Raw genomic sequence first — 19,806 nt, forward strand, 5'->3', positions numbered from 1 at the left:
TTTGCAGTGTAGTACTTAATAATACTAATAATAGTAATAAAAGTCTTCCTTGAATAACTGGTGACTTGCCAGCTGGGTGTTTTCCAAAATTCATTGACTTGCTGTTTGCCAAGATTGCCTGTGCAGGGCAAAAAGAGAGAAATATGTCTATGTAAATGCAGCGGACAGGAATAAAGCTTGCAAGTTGGGTTAAGTTTAAATAGTAAAACTCTTGTCTCTGGGAAAACATCATGTGAAAGAGCAGAGCTGATGTCTGGCACTGATGTAAGAGGAAACTCTTGACTGGTGTCATCTGAGAAGGTGTCTGGTCAGATACAAATTCCCTGGAGTTTGTAGCCTGAATGGCAGAGTGAAGTGAGACTAAGAGGCCTTGCACTTGACAAGGTCTTCATTGAAGCTTCATCATTATGTCTATCCCTCAACCTCAGTGTCATCGCTTTGGTAAGGGGAGCCTTGTAAAGACAAGGTGGAGTTGCAGTCCTGTACCTCAGCTGTGCAGAGAGAGGAGGTCTCCTGTGTTGGCTGTGCTGTTCCCTGTGTGGCAGAATGTGTGCACTGAAAGGGGAAGTGGTGTGGCCATGCCACCATCACTCCCATAGAGTTTCTTCCTCTGCATCATGCATGCATTTCCCCTCTGCTGTGCATGCATTCCGCACATTAGAGGGGAAAGACATTTTCTCTGAAGCAGTCAAATGGCTTGCAAATATTCTTAAAGTTATCTCTCACTTAGGAGGAAAAGGGGGAAATGGAGTAATCGTAAGTCTGAAAAAGTTTCTTCATACAACAATCAATAAAATTAACTTCTTACCAAGCTAGTGAAATGATCTCTATACATTGAGCTGGATGAAAAGCTTTCACAGAGTGCTCAGAGAGATCCAAAGGAAGGGAACTGATTTTCATCGCCCATCATGGCTCTTTTCTGCAGTTTCCACTTTGTTTCCATTCTGCTTTAATGAAGATGTTGCCCTTTTCCAAGTTGAAATTTGTATGCTTGTTTTTACTGGATTGTATCTTGTATTTTCGTACCATTGCTTTAACGTGTCAGTATGTTTCTGTTCTCCTCAGAGTTTCAGAAGATTTTAAGTCCCTTCATTTGGTATTGTTATCAGATTTGATACTGGTGCTCTTTAATGCATCTTTCAAGTAATGAATGAGAATATTGAGTAATAGGATCCAGAACAACACCCAAGGGAAGTTAGCCTGATTAAAAACAAAAAAGGGAGATAATCTTAAAAAGAAATATTGCTGGAATAGGACCTGGTTTAATTTGCCTGTTGGTTCTAAAGCAGCATTATCACACCTGGGTCATTCCTGGCAGATGCTTGACTAATTTCCTCTTAGATATCTTCAGTGCTGTCCAGTCTTCATCCCCTGATTGTTGCAACACTTTTCTGTTTTCAGTTTAAGAGTGTCAGGTTTTGATAGCTACTTTAGAGAGTTTTCTTTCAGCCATATTTTGACTAATTCAGTCCCTGTTAATGCTCAGATACAGTTGTTACTGCAGCCTTCTGCAGGCAGATTCCCAAGTATGCTACCTGGATGTCATGTATTCAAGCTTATTTACAACTGTCAGATGTTTCTGACTACTCTCTAACTTGCTAGTTTCTGCACCACTCTGATAATTTTTGTGTTCAGCCATAATAATTTGATGCAGTGTCCATTATTATTCTCACATTGTCCAGTTAAGAAATGAAGTCAGAGACCAGTGTTTGTCTGTGTAATTTCAGTGGATGGCAGTTCAGCTGTTGAACTGTGAGCTTTTCCCAACTTGCCCCTTTAAATTTTGAACAGGTTTGTTGGTAGCTGTGTAGATGTAGGTGTTACTTGACCACACATCTTGAGAGATTTTTTTTTTCCTCAGGAACACCTGTGTGTATTTATAGAACTGACTCTGCATTTTGTTAAAGTAAGTCTTGCTGAGGAAATTAAGAAAAGAATGGAAGTCATTACAAAATATTTGGCACATTTTTTGACAGAAGGTAAAATAATATTTCAGGAGGAAAAAGAAGGACACCATATTTAATCTGTGCCCACTTGCTGTGTGATACCAGAATGCTGAATTTAAGAACCACCTGAAAAGTAGACTGAAGTTAGCAGCAGGGTAATGGGTCTTTGAAGTGCATTTAGTAAAGAGCTGCCAGGCCACAAAGATAGATCACAGTCTTTGTTTACATAGCAAAATGAATTAAAATAAAACTGCAGTAGTTTGGCTTAATGGCACTTTTTTTTTTTTTTTTTTTTTTCATTAGGTTTTTTCTGCGGTGTTTCAGTAGAGCTGTATTTGTGCTTTTCCTTTGCGTGCAGGAAAGTACCTGGTGGGGCTGTTTTATTTCTTGATTAAATGTTAATTCCACCCCCCCCTTCCTTCCCCCAGTATTAATAAAGCAGTTTATTGTCAAAACAATTAAATGAAACACCAGTCTGTACATTTTTAAATGATCACAATTCAGAGAGGCTCTGTGATTTTGGAGTAGCTTTGCCTTCTGCAGTATCCTCTCTTAGCAAGAGGAGGGCCATCTGATGTATATTACATCCTATACTGGTTTAGAACCTCCTGTTATTCAAACCCCAAATATCTGCATTCCAGTGGTACTTTCCTATATAACATATGTGCAGAATTGACAGTTTTCAAAAATTCCCCGTAAATGTGCCAGTTTCTCTCCTAACTCTAGGTAATTAAATCTGAATTATATAATGATGAAGTTTCTAGAGTTCGGGTCACTGGGTAATAAAGCAAAATAGGTATTTTTGTCATGTTCCAGCTTTTTTATTTCATTGTGTGCAGTGATGTAGAGTGAATTTAATGTGGGCTTGGTGCTGGTTTCATATTGGTTTTTTGGCTGTAGGTTGGCTTTTGTTGTTGTGGTCGGTAGGTTTTATTGCATTTATGATTTTAAAAATTAGGGATAACCAAAATGATTTTAAAGGCCAGAAAAGAAGAAAAAAATCCATTGTGGAATGCTTTAAAAAATAATGTTTACTTTAACTTTCTTTTGTGGTTAAAAATGAAAATTTTTATAAGAGGATAGTCTTGCACAGAGGAAAGCAGTTGCAGGTACGCAGCTTTTTACATATGATGGAAGAAATGGCAATAAGTCACTTTGTATTCCAGTGCAGCATGGTCAGTGGGGTTTTGCTAGGTTTTGCTGTGTTAGTGTTCTCTGTACACTTCTGTGAAAACTTTCCTTTGTGAAAGCTGGTGTGGCTGTGCTGACCTCAGCAACAGCAGTGTTTTTCCTCTTAGCTTTGATTTGAGCTGTGGGCAACATCATTCTGCTAATCTGCTAGTTTTAAAGTTGTAGTTCCTAACTCCCTTCCTGCCTTTGGACCACAGAGGGCTCCAAGACATGATGACTAAGAAAATCATATTATTTCAGATGTAGAAATATCCATGAAATTTCTAAGTGTGTCCGCTGCTTAATTGGGAGGGGGAAAAGAATAAAGAAGGAAGCACAGCAGAATTTATCATCTTCTGATAACTCACTGGCACTTCAGTTTATTTTGAAGGTGCAGCTCTTAATGATTAGAGGGGCTTGGTGGGGAAATTGTTCTTCAGAGTCTGATTTCCAGACCAGAAGACTCCTCAGGCAACTATTAAACTGTTCCTTTCCTTTAAACATCAGAAGGTCTAAGGGATTGTTTGCCAGTAGAGGTTATATTGGCGCCTGGAAGTTTGAGATGGTGACTGAATGAAAAGAACAAAGAAGGATTTTCACAAGACAAATTAAATTCGGCCTTAGCTGGATCCCAGCTCCCTTAAGCTGCTGTTTGTGATTCTCTACAAGTGAAAACCCTGTTCCAGAAAAATAATCCAAGCTCCGCATTTTCCATGTTGGCTTTCTCTCCCTATCTTTACACAATTCTTTCCGTGGGATATTGGAATTGTTCAAGTAGAGTCACGCTGTTTTAGTTGCTATCAAAGGGTCTTCAGTTCATGCATAAGTCCATTTACTTCCTATTTCCGTACTCTCCGGTATTTTTTTGAAAAGGTTTTTTTCCAGAATTGCAGTCACTTTCATTATTTGTGGCTCTCAACTGTACACAGCAATATTTATCCTTAATCCTGGTTGACTGACCATGTTTCTCTCTTCAAACTTGGCTTGCTTCAAGCAAAACCCCCACACTTCAGTGATTCCAAGAAGAAAGGAACATAACCACAAGGTTTCCCCAAAGATTTTACATACAGCTGATTCACTTAACCTCTAAGATAATGAATTACGGAAAAATCTGGACTGCCTCCATGTATTCACCATTTTCCATATTAGAGCTGACTTTTTTTTTATCATCTCTGGCAGAGTGTGGAGGAGACATGTTCAGCCAGCCCAAGTGTGCTGTTGAGCATGTTTGTGGAATGTGTAATACCACTAGTTTTGAGACTTGATTATTTTGTCTGACATGTTTCTAATGCCGTAGACTTTCGTGTTATTACGGGAAGGCAGAAAATTTCCTTTTTGAAGAGTAAATACTCCGGGGGGAAAAAACAAAACAAAAAACCTAAAATAATCTTGTTATTAGCAGACAAGAGTAATGATGTCTTTATTAAAGCTTTATTAAAGGAGTTGAGAGAAGTCATCCTAATAATTTAATGCCATAGGTTGCTTTGGGGCAATGGACAAGGTTCCTAGTGAGGAAAGATGATTCTCTCTTCTATCACTTTACCTTTTCTACCACAGAAAGCTTGTGGCACGTGGTGACGTCAAATACATGTTGTCTGTGCCATAGCATATAAAAGCTGTAAAATCATGTTCTCCATCTTAGATGGGAATGGATACCGGAAGTATCATACCTAACCTCAAATGTTTATTACAATTGCATTAACAAGCCTAAGTCTCTGATTTTACTGTGCAACGCTCCTACTATGTCAGCTCTTGGTAGCTGGTAGTTCATAGATTTGCTTTACCTTGTACTTTCCAATGGTTGCAATTCCTATAGTGCTGAATTTTTGTTTTTAAACCAACCTAATTTGATATGTATTGTCTGAAAAGTGGCCCTATGTGTAAAAGTGGCACCTTTTTTTAAGTTTTTAAAACTTGCAAACACCCATCTTGGGAGTCATGCTTAATAAGATTTTCATGACCTCTTGTGTTAGAAAGTCATCCTCTTTCCTTCAGGCCTTTTGCATATTTTTCATTACATTTCTGCATGCATCAAGGCTCCTGTACTGTGGCCCCTGTTTTGAAGATAGAGGGGAAGCAAGCTGAGATCTGTTATGCAGTGATCAGTGAGGGCACTGCTGGGCTTCATGGGGTTAAAGAGCTGGCTGGTGTACCTCACACACTGCTGCAGCACTCCATTGCAGCTGGATTTGGGGAGTTATTTTAGTGTATTTTGCTTAGTGTACGGTATGAATCATGCAGCAAAGGGTTTTGCTTTTATTAGTGAAAAAAAAATTCTCAATTAAAACTTGAACCCAAAAGAATTCAGAATGTTCAATTGATGTGGCAACCTGTGGACGCTGAGATTGCCTCTGGCTCGCATGCCTGGGGAGCAGAAGGAGGAGCTGTGACATGCGACAGCAGCCAGCTCTGCACATGGAGTGTGGGGCAGTGTAGGGCTGTGGGGCTGTCTGCAGCTTTCCATCCTCTGCTCATGGTGACCAATTCTGAGCAGGTTTCTAATCAATACTCTGTTTCCTTCTTCACTTGTGTTGCCCTGGCAATTAGTTTCTGTCAGTTTGTAGCTTCTGAATTTGAGCAAGCAATTGCCGTGAAAACAGCTATTCTAAAATGGCCCATAATTCTACTATTGTCTTGTAAGTGGATACAGTAGCAACTGGACTGTGCTGTGAAAAAACAACATTTTGATTACTGAAATCAAATCTACAAGGCATGTGTTCAAAGCTAGAGATATTTCCATGTTGTTTTGATAATTAGAAACTTTCAAGGAAGGAGAATGCAGTCTTCATACTAAGAACATCCATTACTGATACAGAGAGGTGAAATTAGTTATAAGCTCTTTAATTTTAAGGAATATTTAAAAAATATTTCTGTGATATAACTCTGGCACTTTTGATGCTGCACTATAAGATGCTGTGTAAACTCTTGACAATTCAAGTCCTTCTCTACTGTGAAATCGGCTGTGATAGGTGATTGGTAAAGATAGTTAATGCATATGTAATTAATATTCCTTTTTATTTTGATAAGCATAAATTGCATAAAATGCAATTTATGCTTATCAAAATAAATGCAACAAATTTGTTTTGGGGAGACAAGCAAAAAAACCTGTTACTCCTGTAACCACCTTAATACCAATTATGAAATTTAAGTTTAGCTAATTTCTTTTTAAATAATAGTTTTCATCTAATGTTTGACTTCTCTAGTGCATTAGCTTGTTCAGACAACAAACATCACTTTTTTGTTAGGTATCAAAATGAAACAATTTTCCTGACACAATGAGAAAACTGTAAGGAATATTTTTATCAATAAGTGTCAATCTTTCTGCTTGCCAAATTGTAAAGAGGAGAAAGCTGCTAGGAACTAGTAACAGCCTGGTTCTACAGGAAAGGTAAATTCTGAATGAGAAGTTTTCCTTGCTCTCATCCCAGATTAAATGGGAGGATAAATGCTTGAAAATGCTTATTTTCAAGTCTGTGTCACTGATTGTGGAGTAGCTACTCTAACAGAAAACCAGACTGCCAACTCTTAGCAGTCTGGGAGCTGAATTTCTTCCCTGGAAATCAGAATCATATCAGAGGGAGGATAGAGAAATTATCCTGAATGTAGGTCATCAGCCATATTATCTATGGCATTAAATTAAGTCACTGGATTGTTCAAAGGGTGGGTATTTGTGTCAAAGGTATAGAGAGATGAGTTTCTGGTATGCTTCAGATGATCTGTGATTTCAGACAACCATAAAAAAGTTACCATTCAGGCTTTTTAGTTGCACAAACTCTTCCAAGATCAAGATACATAAATCTGTGAAAATGTGTTTGGGGTATTGGGACTTCCCTTTAGATGAGTTGGAAGCCTTTTGACTGAGATTATCATGGCTTTGTAACATGTGCTGGAAAACCAGAAAGCAAAATACTTCAGAGAAGTATTCCCAACTTCTTGTTGTACATAGAAATTCCTCTTGCTGCGGCAGCAGTGCTGTCTGCAGGCTCTCTCTCCCCAAGATGGTGTGGTCCAGGTGGTGGCTGCCTCTCCCAAGAGTCCAGCAAGGGAATGCTGGCCCTTCCACTTCCATCCCGCTGCTTTTCCTGCTGAAACCAGCCCCCAGCACTGGTGTGGGTGCTACTGAATATTCCACACTAAAGCTTCACCTCCTTGTTCTGTAACTGTAGCACTCAGACACAAACACCCCATTCCTGCCTTCTCGATCCAGAAATTCTGGGAGGCAAGTTTTGGCACTTGGAAAAATGAGGGATTTGGCCAGATTGTAAAGAGAAAAGCCCTTTGGTTCTGAATTATGCTTTATCCTGCTAGCCTGTGTTTCTGTTGCCTATTCAACACCCCAGGAGCTCACAAGCAGGACAAGCTTTTTAAAGTCCTCTTCCATGTGCCTTTAGGATATCTAGTAGGTACCTGTAAAAATAATTCTCATACCTCATACTGATGTAAGGTTAGAACAGAGGTATTTTTTCTGTCTTTGGTGGGAGAATGACTGAGAGGAGAGGCATGTGTGGCCCAAGGGGAAATTTTAGGCTTGCTGCAAGGTTTCATCATCTGCTGGAAGGTTTTGGGAGAGCACGTGATTAATACTTTTAATCATCTGCTGGAAGGGTTTGGGAGAGACAGTTATGGAAGATAGCCTATGTGTGTGGGGGAGTGTGTATTTTATGTATCAGTGTGTGTTTGTAAGGAAGAGGTAAAAGGCTGAAATTGTTGCCTTTTTATTGTAGCTAAGAAGGGTGGACTTGTTTAGAAGCTTCTTTTTTTTTTTTTTCCTGAAGCTTTTTATCTGAATTTAGTGAACATCTTGAAAACGCAATTACATCAGAATACAACTCCCATTCAATCAGTGCTGTTTAGGAACAAAAAAGTAGCTTGGAGGTTGGGAAAAATACAGTTAGAAGAGATAGAAGTGAATGCTTGTCAGTTCCATCAGACCAAAATTTGATAAAGGCCTTTGATATTTGATTATGTAAGAAAACTTTTTGAGGTTAACCATGCTCATTTGCTTAAAATGTACAAGGATGCAGCTGGCAATTTTTTGTCATACAAATAATTGAATACTGATTGATTAATTAAAGCTGCCTTGAGCAATGTAAGTTTTTGGTAAAATGACAATGTGCATCTAATGTATTAGATTGTTGTATTACAAATGTAGACAAATTATTTGTTAATCAAAAATTAAAGCAGAGGGAATTTATTTTCCTGGAATTATTTGACTCCACAAAACTAGTGGGATAGAGATGCACTGGTTCCATGAATTGTAAAGTTTAGAAGTTGCATTGGATGACTTTTGTTTATCTTCATCCTTCTTATTTTTGTAGGAAATTCCACTTATCTGGATGACCACGGACCACCACCTCAAAAGGTAAGCTGCTGCTGTTATTTTGTATTTGATTTATCCTTAATTTTTTTGGCTTTTGTTTTTAACTCATTGTGTGTTTACTTGTGTGCCAAGCAACTCTGCTGAGTTTACATCAACAGCATGTGGCCTTTCTGACTTTTTACCCCCCAGGTGTTTTCAGATGTTTGTAAGTAACTTGGGTTAAAATGCATTAAGTTAATGGAATTTTTCTCATTGAGTCAAGGGAGGCAGGGATTTAATTGTTTTGTCTGTCAGCATTTAAGGCAAAAAAACAAGACACCACAGTTGTAACTAATCTGGGAGGTGAAGATGGCTGGCAGCATTTTCTGGAACATGCTGCAAAAACAATACTTGAAGCAGGTCAGTAGGATAAATTTAATGAATGTGAGTCATGAGCCCTTGTTTAGGAATAAGATTTACTGTTCCTATCATATGGGACTATGCTGCATAAGCTTTTCCCTTATGTCACCATGGCACCTCATGACATTTCAGGTTAGGAAGGGCACCGTGATAGTTTCTTCAAAAGGAAAAAAGTGGAAGTGGGCATTTAGGGTCTCCTGATTTGTTTTGTTTGTTTTACCCTGTGTTGGTTTGTTCTGTAAACCTGATTTGGTACCATATTGTGCCTCTTTCCAGCCTGTTAGAGTTCCTTTTGCACAGTGCAGACCTGTGCTAGAAGGGCAGATAATTTCACTGATGTGTCCCACCATGGATGCTAGTGCAGCAGGTGACAGTGAGTAGAGAGAGAGTGGGTGTGAATAGCCACTACCTCTGGTGGTAGTCCTCCCTCATCTCTGGATGGTGATGAAGTCACATCCTGAGCCACAGGCCTTGAGTTCAAGTGATCAACCACTTGTGTGCACCTGTGTGGTGAAACAGTTGGCTTCTGATCAGTAGGAAGCAGGATAATCATTATCAGCAGGATAATGTGGAAAGCAATTCTACTTAGCTTAATTATTAGTGAAAACAGACAGGAATCTGGGTTTCTTCACCTTTTTTCTGGGCAACAAAATCTGCAATTTTCCGCTGATATGTGAGTATTTGTACTTGTTAAAGTTCAGATGGCTCACTTGGAGGAATGATGTACTTTTGATTTTCTTCCTGTCAACAAAAATTACTCAATTACAAAAGCAAATGGATGCAGACAGAAGTGACAAAATCAACCTGTTATGTTTATCATTGCAAACGGAGATAGGATACAGGTATTCTAAGGCTAGACAAATGTATCACACTAAAATCTGTTTAGTGCTCTCTGGTTCTTTTAAAATACTTTTTTCTTTTTTTTTCTGGTTTTTTTTTTTTTTTTTTTAATTTAGTACCAGCTGCTTTTCTTGTCCAGGAGTACAGCAGGCTGCCTGAAATAAAGAATTATGTTTGTTGTGTCTCCACAGTGAGCACTCTGCTTCGAACACTAAAGCAGTGCTTATTCCAAACCTGTATTTCTCATGCTTGCATTAGCATTCAGAAATGACAAGCTGTTCTAGTAAGGAAAAGGCTTCCACCTCGATAAGAGTTTTTAACCTTGAAAACTTTATTCTGCTTTTGGTATTTTTTTCTTCAGGAATTCTGCTTTACCAATTAATGGTGCTGTGGATGGGATCCATACTCCAATGGGCAGTAGCAATTGGACAGATGTATCCAACCCAGACACTTTTCTGTTTACATTGTGAAAATATCTTTTGCCTGTCTAAACATGTAATTTTGGGCTATGTTCATACAGCCTCATCCAGCTGCAGCTCAGTTGTCTGTGGAAAGGCCAGCTGAATAGATATCTACACAATTGATTGGTTGGGTAGATATTCTTTGATTAGCTACCTACAGTCAGTAAAGTTTGTGGGCTTCCTCTGTAATCATCCTCACTCTGGAAACTTGATGAAAAGCTCAGCAGATTAACGGCTATATAGGCTTGTATAAGTTTAAAGTATTTTGCTTTTTGAAGTATTTGCCCATGTTTCAAAAACATTGATAAAATATGGAGCATTTTGATCATCCCTTGGACAAACCTGCTTATTCCTTAGTGGCTTGGGTTTTTTTGTTTTGTTTTTTATTCCTCTGATCAAAGTATGGGTGGGGATTGATAGATCCCCAGATAATTCCTGGTATTTGCTTGGGGTCATGTTCTGAACTAAGATGCTCTTGCTTTGTAAATCTCATGCATTGCGTTTTTGGCTAAGTGCAGTTATTTACCCTCTTACCGCTTCATATCTGAACTGTGAACTCTGTGGGTGTGAGTGAAATTCACTGTAATTGTTATTATCTTTCAAGTAGCCTCCATTCACATGACTCGATAGCTGCCTTTGTTTAAACTAACAGATGGTTAAGGTCTAAGCATGCTTTAATTCAACATACAAAAATGCGTCAGAAGAAATCAATCTTGACTCCAACATTTAAAATATTTCATTATAAAATGGTTAAAAGCTAGAAGTGGAGATAATGAACAACAATGCATTGCCTGAGGTTGAACTGACTGGTAGCTAATATGGGCAGTGTGTAGTTAGCTGAGGGGAAGGCCACCAGCAGTTGATACGCACTGGAGCGTAGCTGTTTTGCAGAGTACATACCAGTGTTTGTAGGAAATCATGTTAGTTTTGGCTCTTTGTCATGGCTAGGTGCCAGAGCTTTGGATTTTTTTGAATACCCATGTGGGGTTTTTTTTTCCCCAGTGGAAGAACTGAAAATAGCACTTGTTCTCTGAATAAGGAATTAGCATCATCACATTTCAGGAGAACAGGGTACTGGTCTGTTTTTTTCAGATAAAGGTGGCAGCAGCAATTTTCTCAGTGCAAACAAAGAATGAAAGCCTGGCTCACTTCTGTACCTCAGCATTGCTGGTGTGGTTCTGATTCTTCCTTGAAGACCAGATGAGCCAGCTTTTAAGGTGTTCCCCCCGTAAAGGTTTACTTGACTGTTGAAGATTAGCAGTGGTTATCCTTGCCAGTGATACGAAGGTAATGTGTCTAGGTGTGGTGGTTTGATCCTGGCTGGAGTCCAGGTGCTCACCAAAGCCTCTCTATCTCTCTCATCCTCAGCTAGACAGGAGAGAGAAAATATAGCAGAAGGCTCATGCGCTAAGGACAGCAGAGATCACTCACCAATTATAGTCACAGGCAGAACAGATTCACCATGGAGAAATTAATTGAATTTGCTGCCAATCAAAATCAGAGTAGGATAATGAGAAGTAAAACAAATCTTAAAACACCTTTCCCCCACCTCTCCTCCCTTCCAAGCTTAACTTTACTCCCAATTCCCTACCTCTTCCCCACCAGCAGCACAGGGAAACAGGGAGTGGGGATTAGTCATCACATGTTGTCTGCTCCCTCCTCAGGGAGAGGACGTCTTCCCCCTCTCCAGAATCCCTCCCATGGGAGATACTTCTCCACGAACTTCTGCAGTGTGAGTCCTTGCCACAGGCTTCAGTTCTTCATGAACTGCTTGAATGTGGATTCCTTTCAGGGTGCAGTTCTTCAGGAACAGACTGATCCAGCCAGCATGGGTCCCACATGGAGTCACTAAGTCCTGCTGAGAAACCTGCTCTTCTCTCCATGAGTCAACATGTCCCTTCAGGAACCTCCATGGGCTACAGGTGGACCTGTGGACCTCCAGGGGCACAGCTGCTTCACTATGGTCTTGACCATGGGAATCTCATCTTGGACACCTGAAGTACCTCCTCCCCCTCTTTCTTCACACTCTTGGGTGACAGCAGGGCTGTTCCTCTCACACTTTCTCATGCCTCTTTTCTCTGGCCACAAATTACTTCTGCACAAAAACACTTTTTCCTTCTTAAAAATATGTTATCTCAGAGACAGTACTGCCATTCCTGATTGGCTTGGCCTTGGCCAGCAGTGGGTCTGTCTAGGAGCCAGCTGGTGTTGGTTTCATTGGACATGGGGGAAACTTCTGCCAGCTTGTCACAGAAGCCACTCCTGTAGCCCCCTCAGCAGTAGCAGAACTTTGCCATGTATACCCAATACACAAACATAGGCCACTCTTCTTTGGTCCTTAGGCACCAAAGACTTGAGAAGATTGACTAATCCTAGACTTTTCAAGAGTTCTGAGACATATCTGTGTGTGCTTCTCGGCAGGTAGATGCAACCTCCAGAAGCCCTAGCACACCTCTGGTGTTTCTGGTGTTAGTATGTGACAGATAGAAAAGGAATGCAGTTGAGCAAAACAGCCACTGCTGGTGGTTCTACACTGCCAGCAAAAGCTGACTTTTCTATTTCAAATCTCTATCTCACTTCCTCTTGGCTTTTTTGTTTTTTTAGATAAGCATCTGAAAATGTAAACTTTAAAAGATTTGCTAAGTGATCATTTGTTTATCCTTTTTCTTTAGATTGGTGTTTAAGTGAAACCTTTAAGATGATGCTAGCTTGGTTTTCAAAAATACCTTTGAAATGGATGTGCATTAATAGCTGATGGTGTTCACTGGATATATTTCATGTCTGAGCATTTCTGCAAATAAAGTGGGTATAATTTGTTCCAGTATTTAGACCAGCTATTTCCTTATCAAATTCTCCCAAGATTTTTTTGTTCCATCCAAGATGGTGAAACTGGCCCTGGAGGACAAATGATATGAACTTTATCAGACCCACAGTTGTTCTTGATTGAAAGCTTTTCCCTGAGAACTTGGCAAGAGCATCAAGATATGTCTCTCTTTCAGCAGAGATGACACATATAGTTGTGGGGGAGCTGTGCATATAGCTTACAGATAAATTACACTGCAGTAGTCTATTCTCCTTTCCTTGATGGTTTTCCCTTGGGCTGCCTGTCATGGACCCAGTGTATCTTTTGGCAGCTGTTTAGGTGTCAGCAAGACACTATGCTTAGCATGTGTGACAGTGCTTCAAAGCTTTAAGTGAATACAAAAATGGATGGGGGTCAGCATCCAGGTCAAAATGAATCTAAATAAGGGGCATACACAAAATAAATTTTATCTGATTTTATTGGTTTAAAGCTGGAAAGTGGGTAAGTACTCTTTTCACCATTCTTTCAGCTCTTAGCTAGAAATTACATGCTAATTGTTCTTATTTTTCTTACGGAGCAAGACTACCATAGCTTAATAGAATCATTTTGAAAAGACCCCTAGGATATTTTTCTTACGGAGCAAGACTGCCATAGCTTAATAAAATCATTTTGAAAAGACCCCTAGGATCATTGAGTCCAATCCTTACCTTAGCCAACACCATGTTCACCACTGTGGAAAAGGTAGCAGAATCCTTGCATGGCCTTTGGTGTGTCATACTATACCCAGTCCTCGTCACTCTCCATTGTCAACTAGATTATTTATTCTTTTTTATTTGACTTTAAGTCTTACTGAAAGATTATTTCAGCATTGGCCCCTTTACACTGAGTTTTATGTTAATCAGCTTTATGCCAGTTTTATTTTCTCCTAGTATTTTGATAGCAGCAATAAGATAATGGCCAAGAGCTGTGGCATTTTTTGGGGTTTTTTTTTGTTTGTGTTTTTTTGTTGTTGTTGTTTTTTGTTGGTTTTTTTTTTTTTTTTTAGTTTTGATTATTTATTTTTAGTGGATACTTCATGTTTCATTTGAACTAGTGTTTTAGTTCTAGCCATTCCTTATGAGAACATAGTTTTAACCCTTCAGCCCTCTACAGTCTTAAGTAATTTATTTGTTAGGGATAAAGTGCTTGATTTAAAGCCAACCAAAGAAACAAAGAATCAATTAAAAAAAATACAATAAACCAACAAACTCCACAATAGTTAGAAGCAAGCAAGATTTGTTTTCTTTCAGGTGTATGCTTACTAGGGATTTTAAGAGCATGAATAGAAGTGTGTTGTTTTTGATAGAGTTGAAACTGTCTTTTTTGCTTGATTTGAAAAATGGGTGGATAATCTTTAAAGTAATCCTTCCAGGGCAGGTTGGGCAAGATTTCAGTGATTTAAAAAATATTCTATTCTGCTTATAAAATGAATAATTGAGATTATTGTGCAGTGTACAAATTTTCAGCTAGCAAAAATCGTCAGAATTTAGCAACACTAAAATAGAGTAAGTAATTTCCTATTGTTACCAGACTCAGTACCTGGCTGATAAAATACGAAGAGAGAACTCACTAAGTGCCTTAACCACAAAGATCCCTTTTATAGTTTGAAGCAGTTTTACAGTAAAACTGAGCTTTTAGGCCTAGTAGAGTCAATGAAATACTATGGTTTAAAAAACCCATAAAGCATTTTCCACTTCCCTCTGTTTACTAGGACCAGTGTGTTGTGGTTTAACCCAGCCAGCAACTAAGCCCTACATGGCCACTCACTCTCCTACCAGTGGGACTGGGGAGCAAATGGGAAGGATAAAAGGTAGAAAACCCATGAGCTGAGATAAAGACAGTTTAATAGGGAAATCAAAAACTACACACACAAGCAAAGCAAAGCAAGGGATTAATTCACTGCTTCCCGTGGGCAGGGAGGTATTCAGCCACCTCCAGGAGAACAGGGCCCTATCACTTGTAACAGCAACTTAGGAAGACAAACCCTGTCACTCCAAACATCCCCGCTTCTCCTTCTTCTCCCTACTTTATATACTGAACATGATGTCATATGGTCTGGAACATCCCTTTGGATATCCCAGTTGGAGTCAGCTATCCAGTCGTATCTCCTTCCAATTCCCCGGCACCCCCAATCTACTTGCCAAAAGAAAAGCGCAAAAGACCTTGGCTCTGTGTAAGGCCTGGTCAGCAATAACAAAAAGTCTCTATTATAACACAATATCTCTATATTTGTGCTGTATTCAGCACAAATCCAAAACAGCCCCATAATAGCCACTGTAAAGAAAATTAACTCTACCGTAACTAAAACTAGCACACAGTATAAAATATTTGTAGAATAATTGGTTTATGTTCTTTTTAAACTGTGTTTTCATTCCTTCTAAATGGCAGTATCTCAAGGGAAGAAAAATCTGGTTTTTACAGAGGATTTCCCCATTGTTTCTTATTCATAATTCTTTGCAGTCCTGTTGAAGCAGGTGGTGAATGATACATCACTGTAATAGTATGGAGATATATCCAAAGCTGGAATTGAATCTCTACTATTAAGTGTGAATTGGATCATAAAAATATGTAAATTATAGTGGAGCACTAATTTGTTTGTTTTGTTCATTTTAATTTATTGCTCAAGAGTCTTAAGGATAAAACAATCACTTGATTCTGTGATTTACCAAAATAGAGACGATTACTTACTTTTTAATACATCTTCAGTTTATAACATATCAGAAAGTTGTTGATATGGGGAGGCTGACTGATCATAAATGGAAGTACAGAGGGGCTTGGGAAATTAAAGCCAGATTGCCTGTCACAAGAAGATAAATCTGTGAGGATTACTGTGCATGCTGATGTCCTGTAAAAATTTAAACAGTAGTGAGCTGGATTTTTACTGTCTGACATTTGCAGCCTTTAAATTTTGAAAGACTTGGACAGACAGCAGGTATGCAAGGTTTTATGACTACTACAGTAGTCTGTATTTTTATCTAATTTCAAAGACGCTTAGAAAATATTTTGCCTTTTGATTGGTACTTTAATTGTCATGCTGTATGTGTGGTTAAAGGTGAATCTTGCTTATCTCTGGCATTAACACAGCAGTCTACCCAATGTTACCCAAAATAAAAAAATTCTGCTATGATCAAATTTGCAACCTATAGGTTTTGTTCTATGTCACACACTGTAGCTAAAAAAGTACACAAGGCATAACCACCATTTCTGAAGCTAGTAAAGCTCTATGCTTTCACTGAAATTTAGGGCATAATCCATTCTGAGATGATCTTTGTTCACCTGCAAATAATCTGTGGGAACCTCAGGCAGGTGCTGTCGGGGTGACTGCCTTCGCGAGAGCGATCCCCTCCCGCTCCGGACGACCAGCTCCCCCAGCCCACCTTACGTCCGGCCTGGGTGGAATAAATGTGTGCTCGACCAGAGAATGAAGGAGGGCTCTTGACTCGAGGAATCCAACCGGGTTTATTGCAGGAACAATAGGAGGTCCAGGGAAGGTAGGGTCCAGATGAGGTGGAGGGTAGGATGGTCTGGAAGGTCCACAACCACAGTAGAAGGGTCTTGGGATCAAGGAGCCAGAGAGAGGGTGCTGATCTCACTCACAGAAGCACAAGGCACCCAGGCACAAGGCACTGAGAGCGTGGAGCAGGCGATGGGACGAGGTATATAACCAAGGAAGAGTGGGAGGGGTTGGGACACAAATAAACCAACAGGGTTAGGGGAGAAGGGAGGAGCTGGGATGGGGTGACACAACCACAGCCATGGGGAGCAGAGAGGGGAGTGGTTCTGAAAAGAAGCCAAGGGATGAACAGGGAGTACAGAGTTTTCTAGAACAGGGAAGGCAGTACTATTTGAGTGACAAGGCTAGATTTACATAAAGGAATGGAGACTAGAACCCCCTGAACTAGAAGGGGGTTTCCTCCCAGGGCATTCCCACTTCCATGCCCGACCCATGGCCTCCCACATAATCTATGCAGATTATTATACAGCACATGAATATCTCTTAGAGATTACAGTTTTAGATTTCCAACTGTCTAGTACGTTCCTCTCTTTTCCTTCTTTCCATGATAGGAAGGTATTAATAAACTAGCATGGTATATGTTATAGGTCGTGGCAACTCAATCATAACCACCTTCATTATATTTTTATTAAGAAGTGCTGGATTATAGTACCGAAGTCCAGTTGCAGCTGGGTCTGGATGACCTAAACCTTCAGTGGAAAAACAAAAATCTGCCATTCTGCATAGGGGTAACATAATGGAGTATCTTTTGAGTGACAAATTAATTTGATTAATCTTGCTGAGCCTTGAGACTCCATTGGGTATCACTCAGGTTTCTACCACACATCTTACATTTGTTAAGGGTATCCTTAAATCCTGAACTGAAGGGATTTTTCTTAACTCTGATGTTTGAAGGAAAAAAAGTCTGAAACTTGGGATGCTTGGGAGTCTTACCAAACTGAAAAAACAACCACCAAATAAGAATTCTGGTATAATTTTGAAAGCCTTGTGATTTTGAAGATGAGCTGGTAGGTCCTGCCAGTCTTCTACTCAGGCTTTAAGGAAGGATAAAGTTTAGTTCAGGAAACTGTAAATGGGAGTGAAGTACTCTAGTAAGGGCTGTAAGCTTTAATCAGATATGAGATTGTGAATGTGCATACATGTGGTCAAAAGCAGAATCAAAACATAAAGCAAGGAGGACAGGGCTTCATGACTGGGCTGAAGAAGTCTGTGTGAGAGTGGCAGTATCACGGTGATTAAGGTGAAGGAGTTTGTGTAAGGTGGTTCTCAGGACAGCACCTGCAGCATCCTGATGTCCCAGGGGAGTGTGGAGGCCTTTGTGACTGGCACTACTGGGGATTTTCAGTAGATGCAAGGAGAAGCTCCCTCTGTTAAAATGAAAAGGAGTCATGCCCTGGTCAGCAGGAATGAGGTTTGGTTTTCCTCCAATCAAGTCAGAATAATAATTTCAAAGTACAGAAGAAGAAATGGGAGCACTTGATGCTGGGCCTCGTCTGTTACTGACTCTGTTGTGCCATCTTCAGCACCACAAGATCCATTTGTGATTCAGTCCCGGTTTGTGGTCTGTAAGGGAAAGTATTTTGGGCATTTGAGTAATTTTAATGATTTCTGCTGAGCTCTGGTTCTGCTGGAAGAGTTGGCTAACAGCATGTTGTGCTTCCTGTAGGTGCTTCTTGGTGTTGTTACTTCCAGGTCAAGAGACTGTGCCATGAACTAGATTTGAATCTGTTACCTGCAGGAGCTGTGAAGCAGCTCCCTTTGAGCTCCTGCAAGCATGCAGAGCAAGAGCACCTCAGAGACAGCTCATTGGTAATGAGCATGTGGGTTACAGTCCAGCAGAACTGGCCTGTTTTACAGAATTAAAATCCAATTATGGTTATAAACAACCTTTCTTTCATACTGTGATTGGCTTATGAAGTGTCTGTGGAAAGTACAGTGGAAAAGACAAGCACGCTAGAGATTATAAAATGGAGTGTGGAGTTATTGAAAGGGAGCCTAAAGTAAAGGGCAAACTGAAAAGCAGCATGACAGCTCCTTGGCAATCGTGAAACCAAATTGCTGCACTAGCTGCAGCCCCATCAATAGTCAACCACAATAGCTACCAAAGAGTTAAACCTGAATGTGAAGAAAGACAAGTGCATCCAGAGGAATAAATTATTCAGTCTACCACTCACCACATTCAAATCCAATATTATTGGCTCCCAGGGTGAATTTGTGAATATTGCATTGGAAGGATAGAAACAACCTTAAGGTAGTGAGGTTACTTAAGAGAATGCCAGTGCTGTGAAGTATTATAAAAAGTTTTAAAACCAGGCTTAGTTACTTAATATCTCTCATTTTGCAAGTATCCAATATAAACATGTGGGTTGGATGTGATAGGATTTACCACTTAAACAGAGAATAACTGTGCCAGTGTGTTCTGAGCACATCACAGAATGTACAAAACCCTGGGCTCTGAAGGAAAAACAGCAGTTTTAAACTTTACAGTTCCAAGACACATATAACGTGATGCTGCTCTGGAGTTAAAATCAGTCTTGCACAAATTCTGCAGCTTAAGGGGTTTTTGATATTACATGTTAAACCTTCCAGTGGAAAATGGGTTAATTAAAGTGACACTAAAATGCTTAACCTACCTGAACTCATGCTAGTTCTCTCAACAAATACCAGTATCATGTTCTTAGATAATTTGTCTCCTTTATCTTCTTATAAGGTAAGTGCCTACCAGAAAGGCAACTTCCACAATGTGAGTAACTTAAAAAGAGATAAATATACTGCTTAAAAAGAGATAAATATACTGTTTTCATAAGAAAGCTAATGAGGGTCTTCCAGATCTTTTTCTTTTGCAATCTGCATTCACTTATGTAGGGTAAAGAAGAAAAAGAGCAATAGGTTTGTTCTGCATCCCTCTGCATCTATAGTAGTGACAATACCATATTCTTTGATTCTTCTAAAGTCTGTCCTGAGATGTATTAAAAAAAGATGTCTCCAAGACATGAGCAATTACTGTTCAGTTCTCCTTGGCACCAGGGAGACAAGATACAGCACTATATCTGATTTTGGCCCCAAAAGAGGTGAACAAGTTGCAAGCTGCAGAGGAAAGCAAGAAGAATGAAGAAGAGGTTGAAAAGCGTGCTATGTTAATAAGGGCCAAAAGGAAAAGATTTATTAGTCTAGAGTTGGTGGTTGTACCCTATCCCGAAGCAATTATCCATTTGGTAGGGTGATTCCCCATCACCTGCTTCATCCCTGAAAGGAGCTGGAACTGAGCTGCCACACTTAAGTACAAGTGAGTGTTGCTGAGTGATGAAAGCCAG

General features: G+C 39.7%; 1 protein-coding gene across 1 annotated transcript in view; it reads left to right on the forward strand.

The window, feature by feature from the left end:
- UST (uronyl 2-sulfotransferase) overlaps positions 1–19,806 on the forward strand; it is a 153,178-nt gene that overhangs the window by 46,173 nt on the left and 87,199 nt on the right. Inside the window, exon 2 of the mRNA XM_041469769.1 lies at positions 8,435–8,478. Coding sequence (XP_041325703.1) covers positions 8,435–8,478 — 44 coding nt within the window. The remainder of the gene's footprint in view (positions 1–8,434; positions 8,479–19,806) is intronic.

The sequence above is a fragment of the Pyrgilauda ruficollis genome, unplaced genomic scaffold, assembly GCF_017590135.1.
Source record: "Pyrgilauda ruficollis isolate IOZ18807 unplaced genomic scaffold, ASM1759013v1 scaffold24, whole genome shotgun sequence".
Classification (NCBI taxonomy): domain Eukaryota; kingdom Metazoa; phylum Chordata; class Aves; order Passeriformes; family Passeridae; genus Pyrgilauda; species Pyrgilauda ruficollis.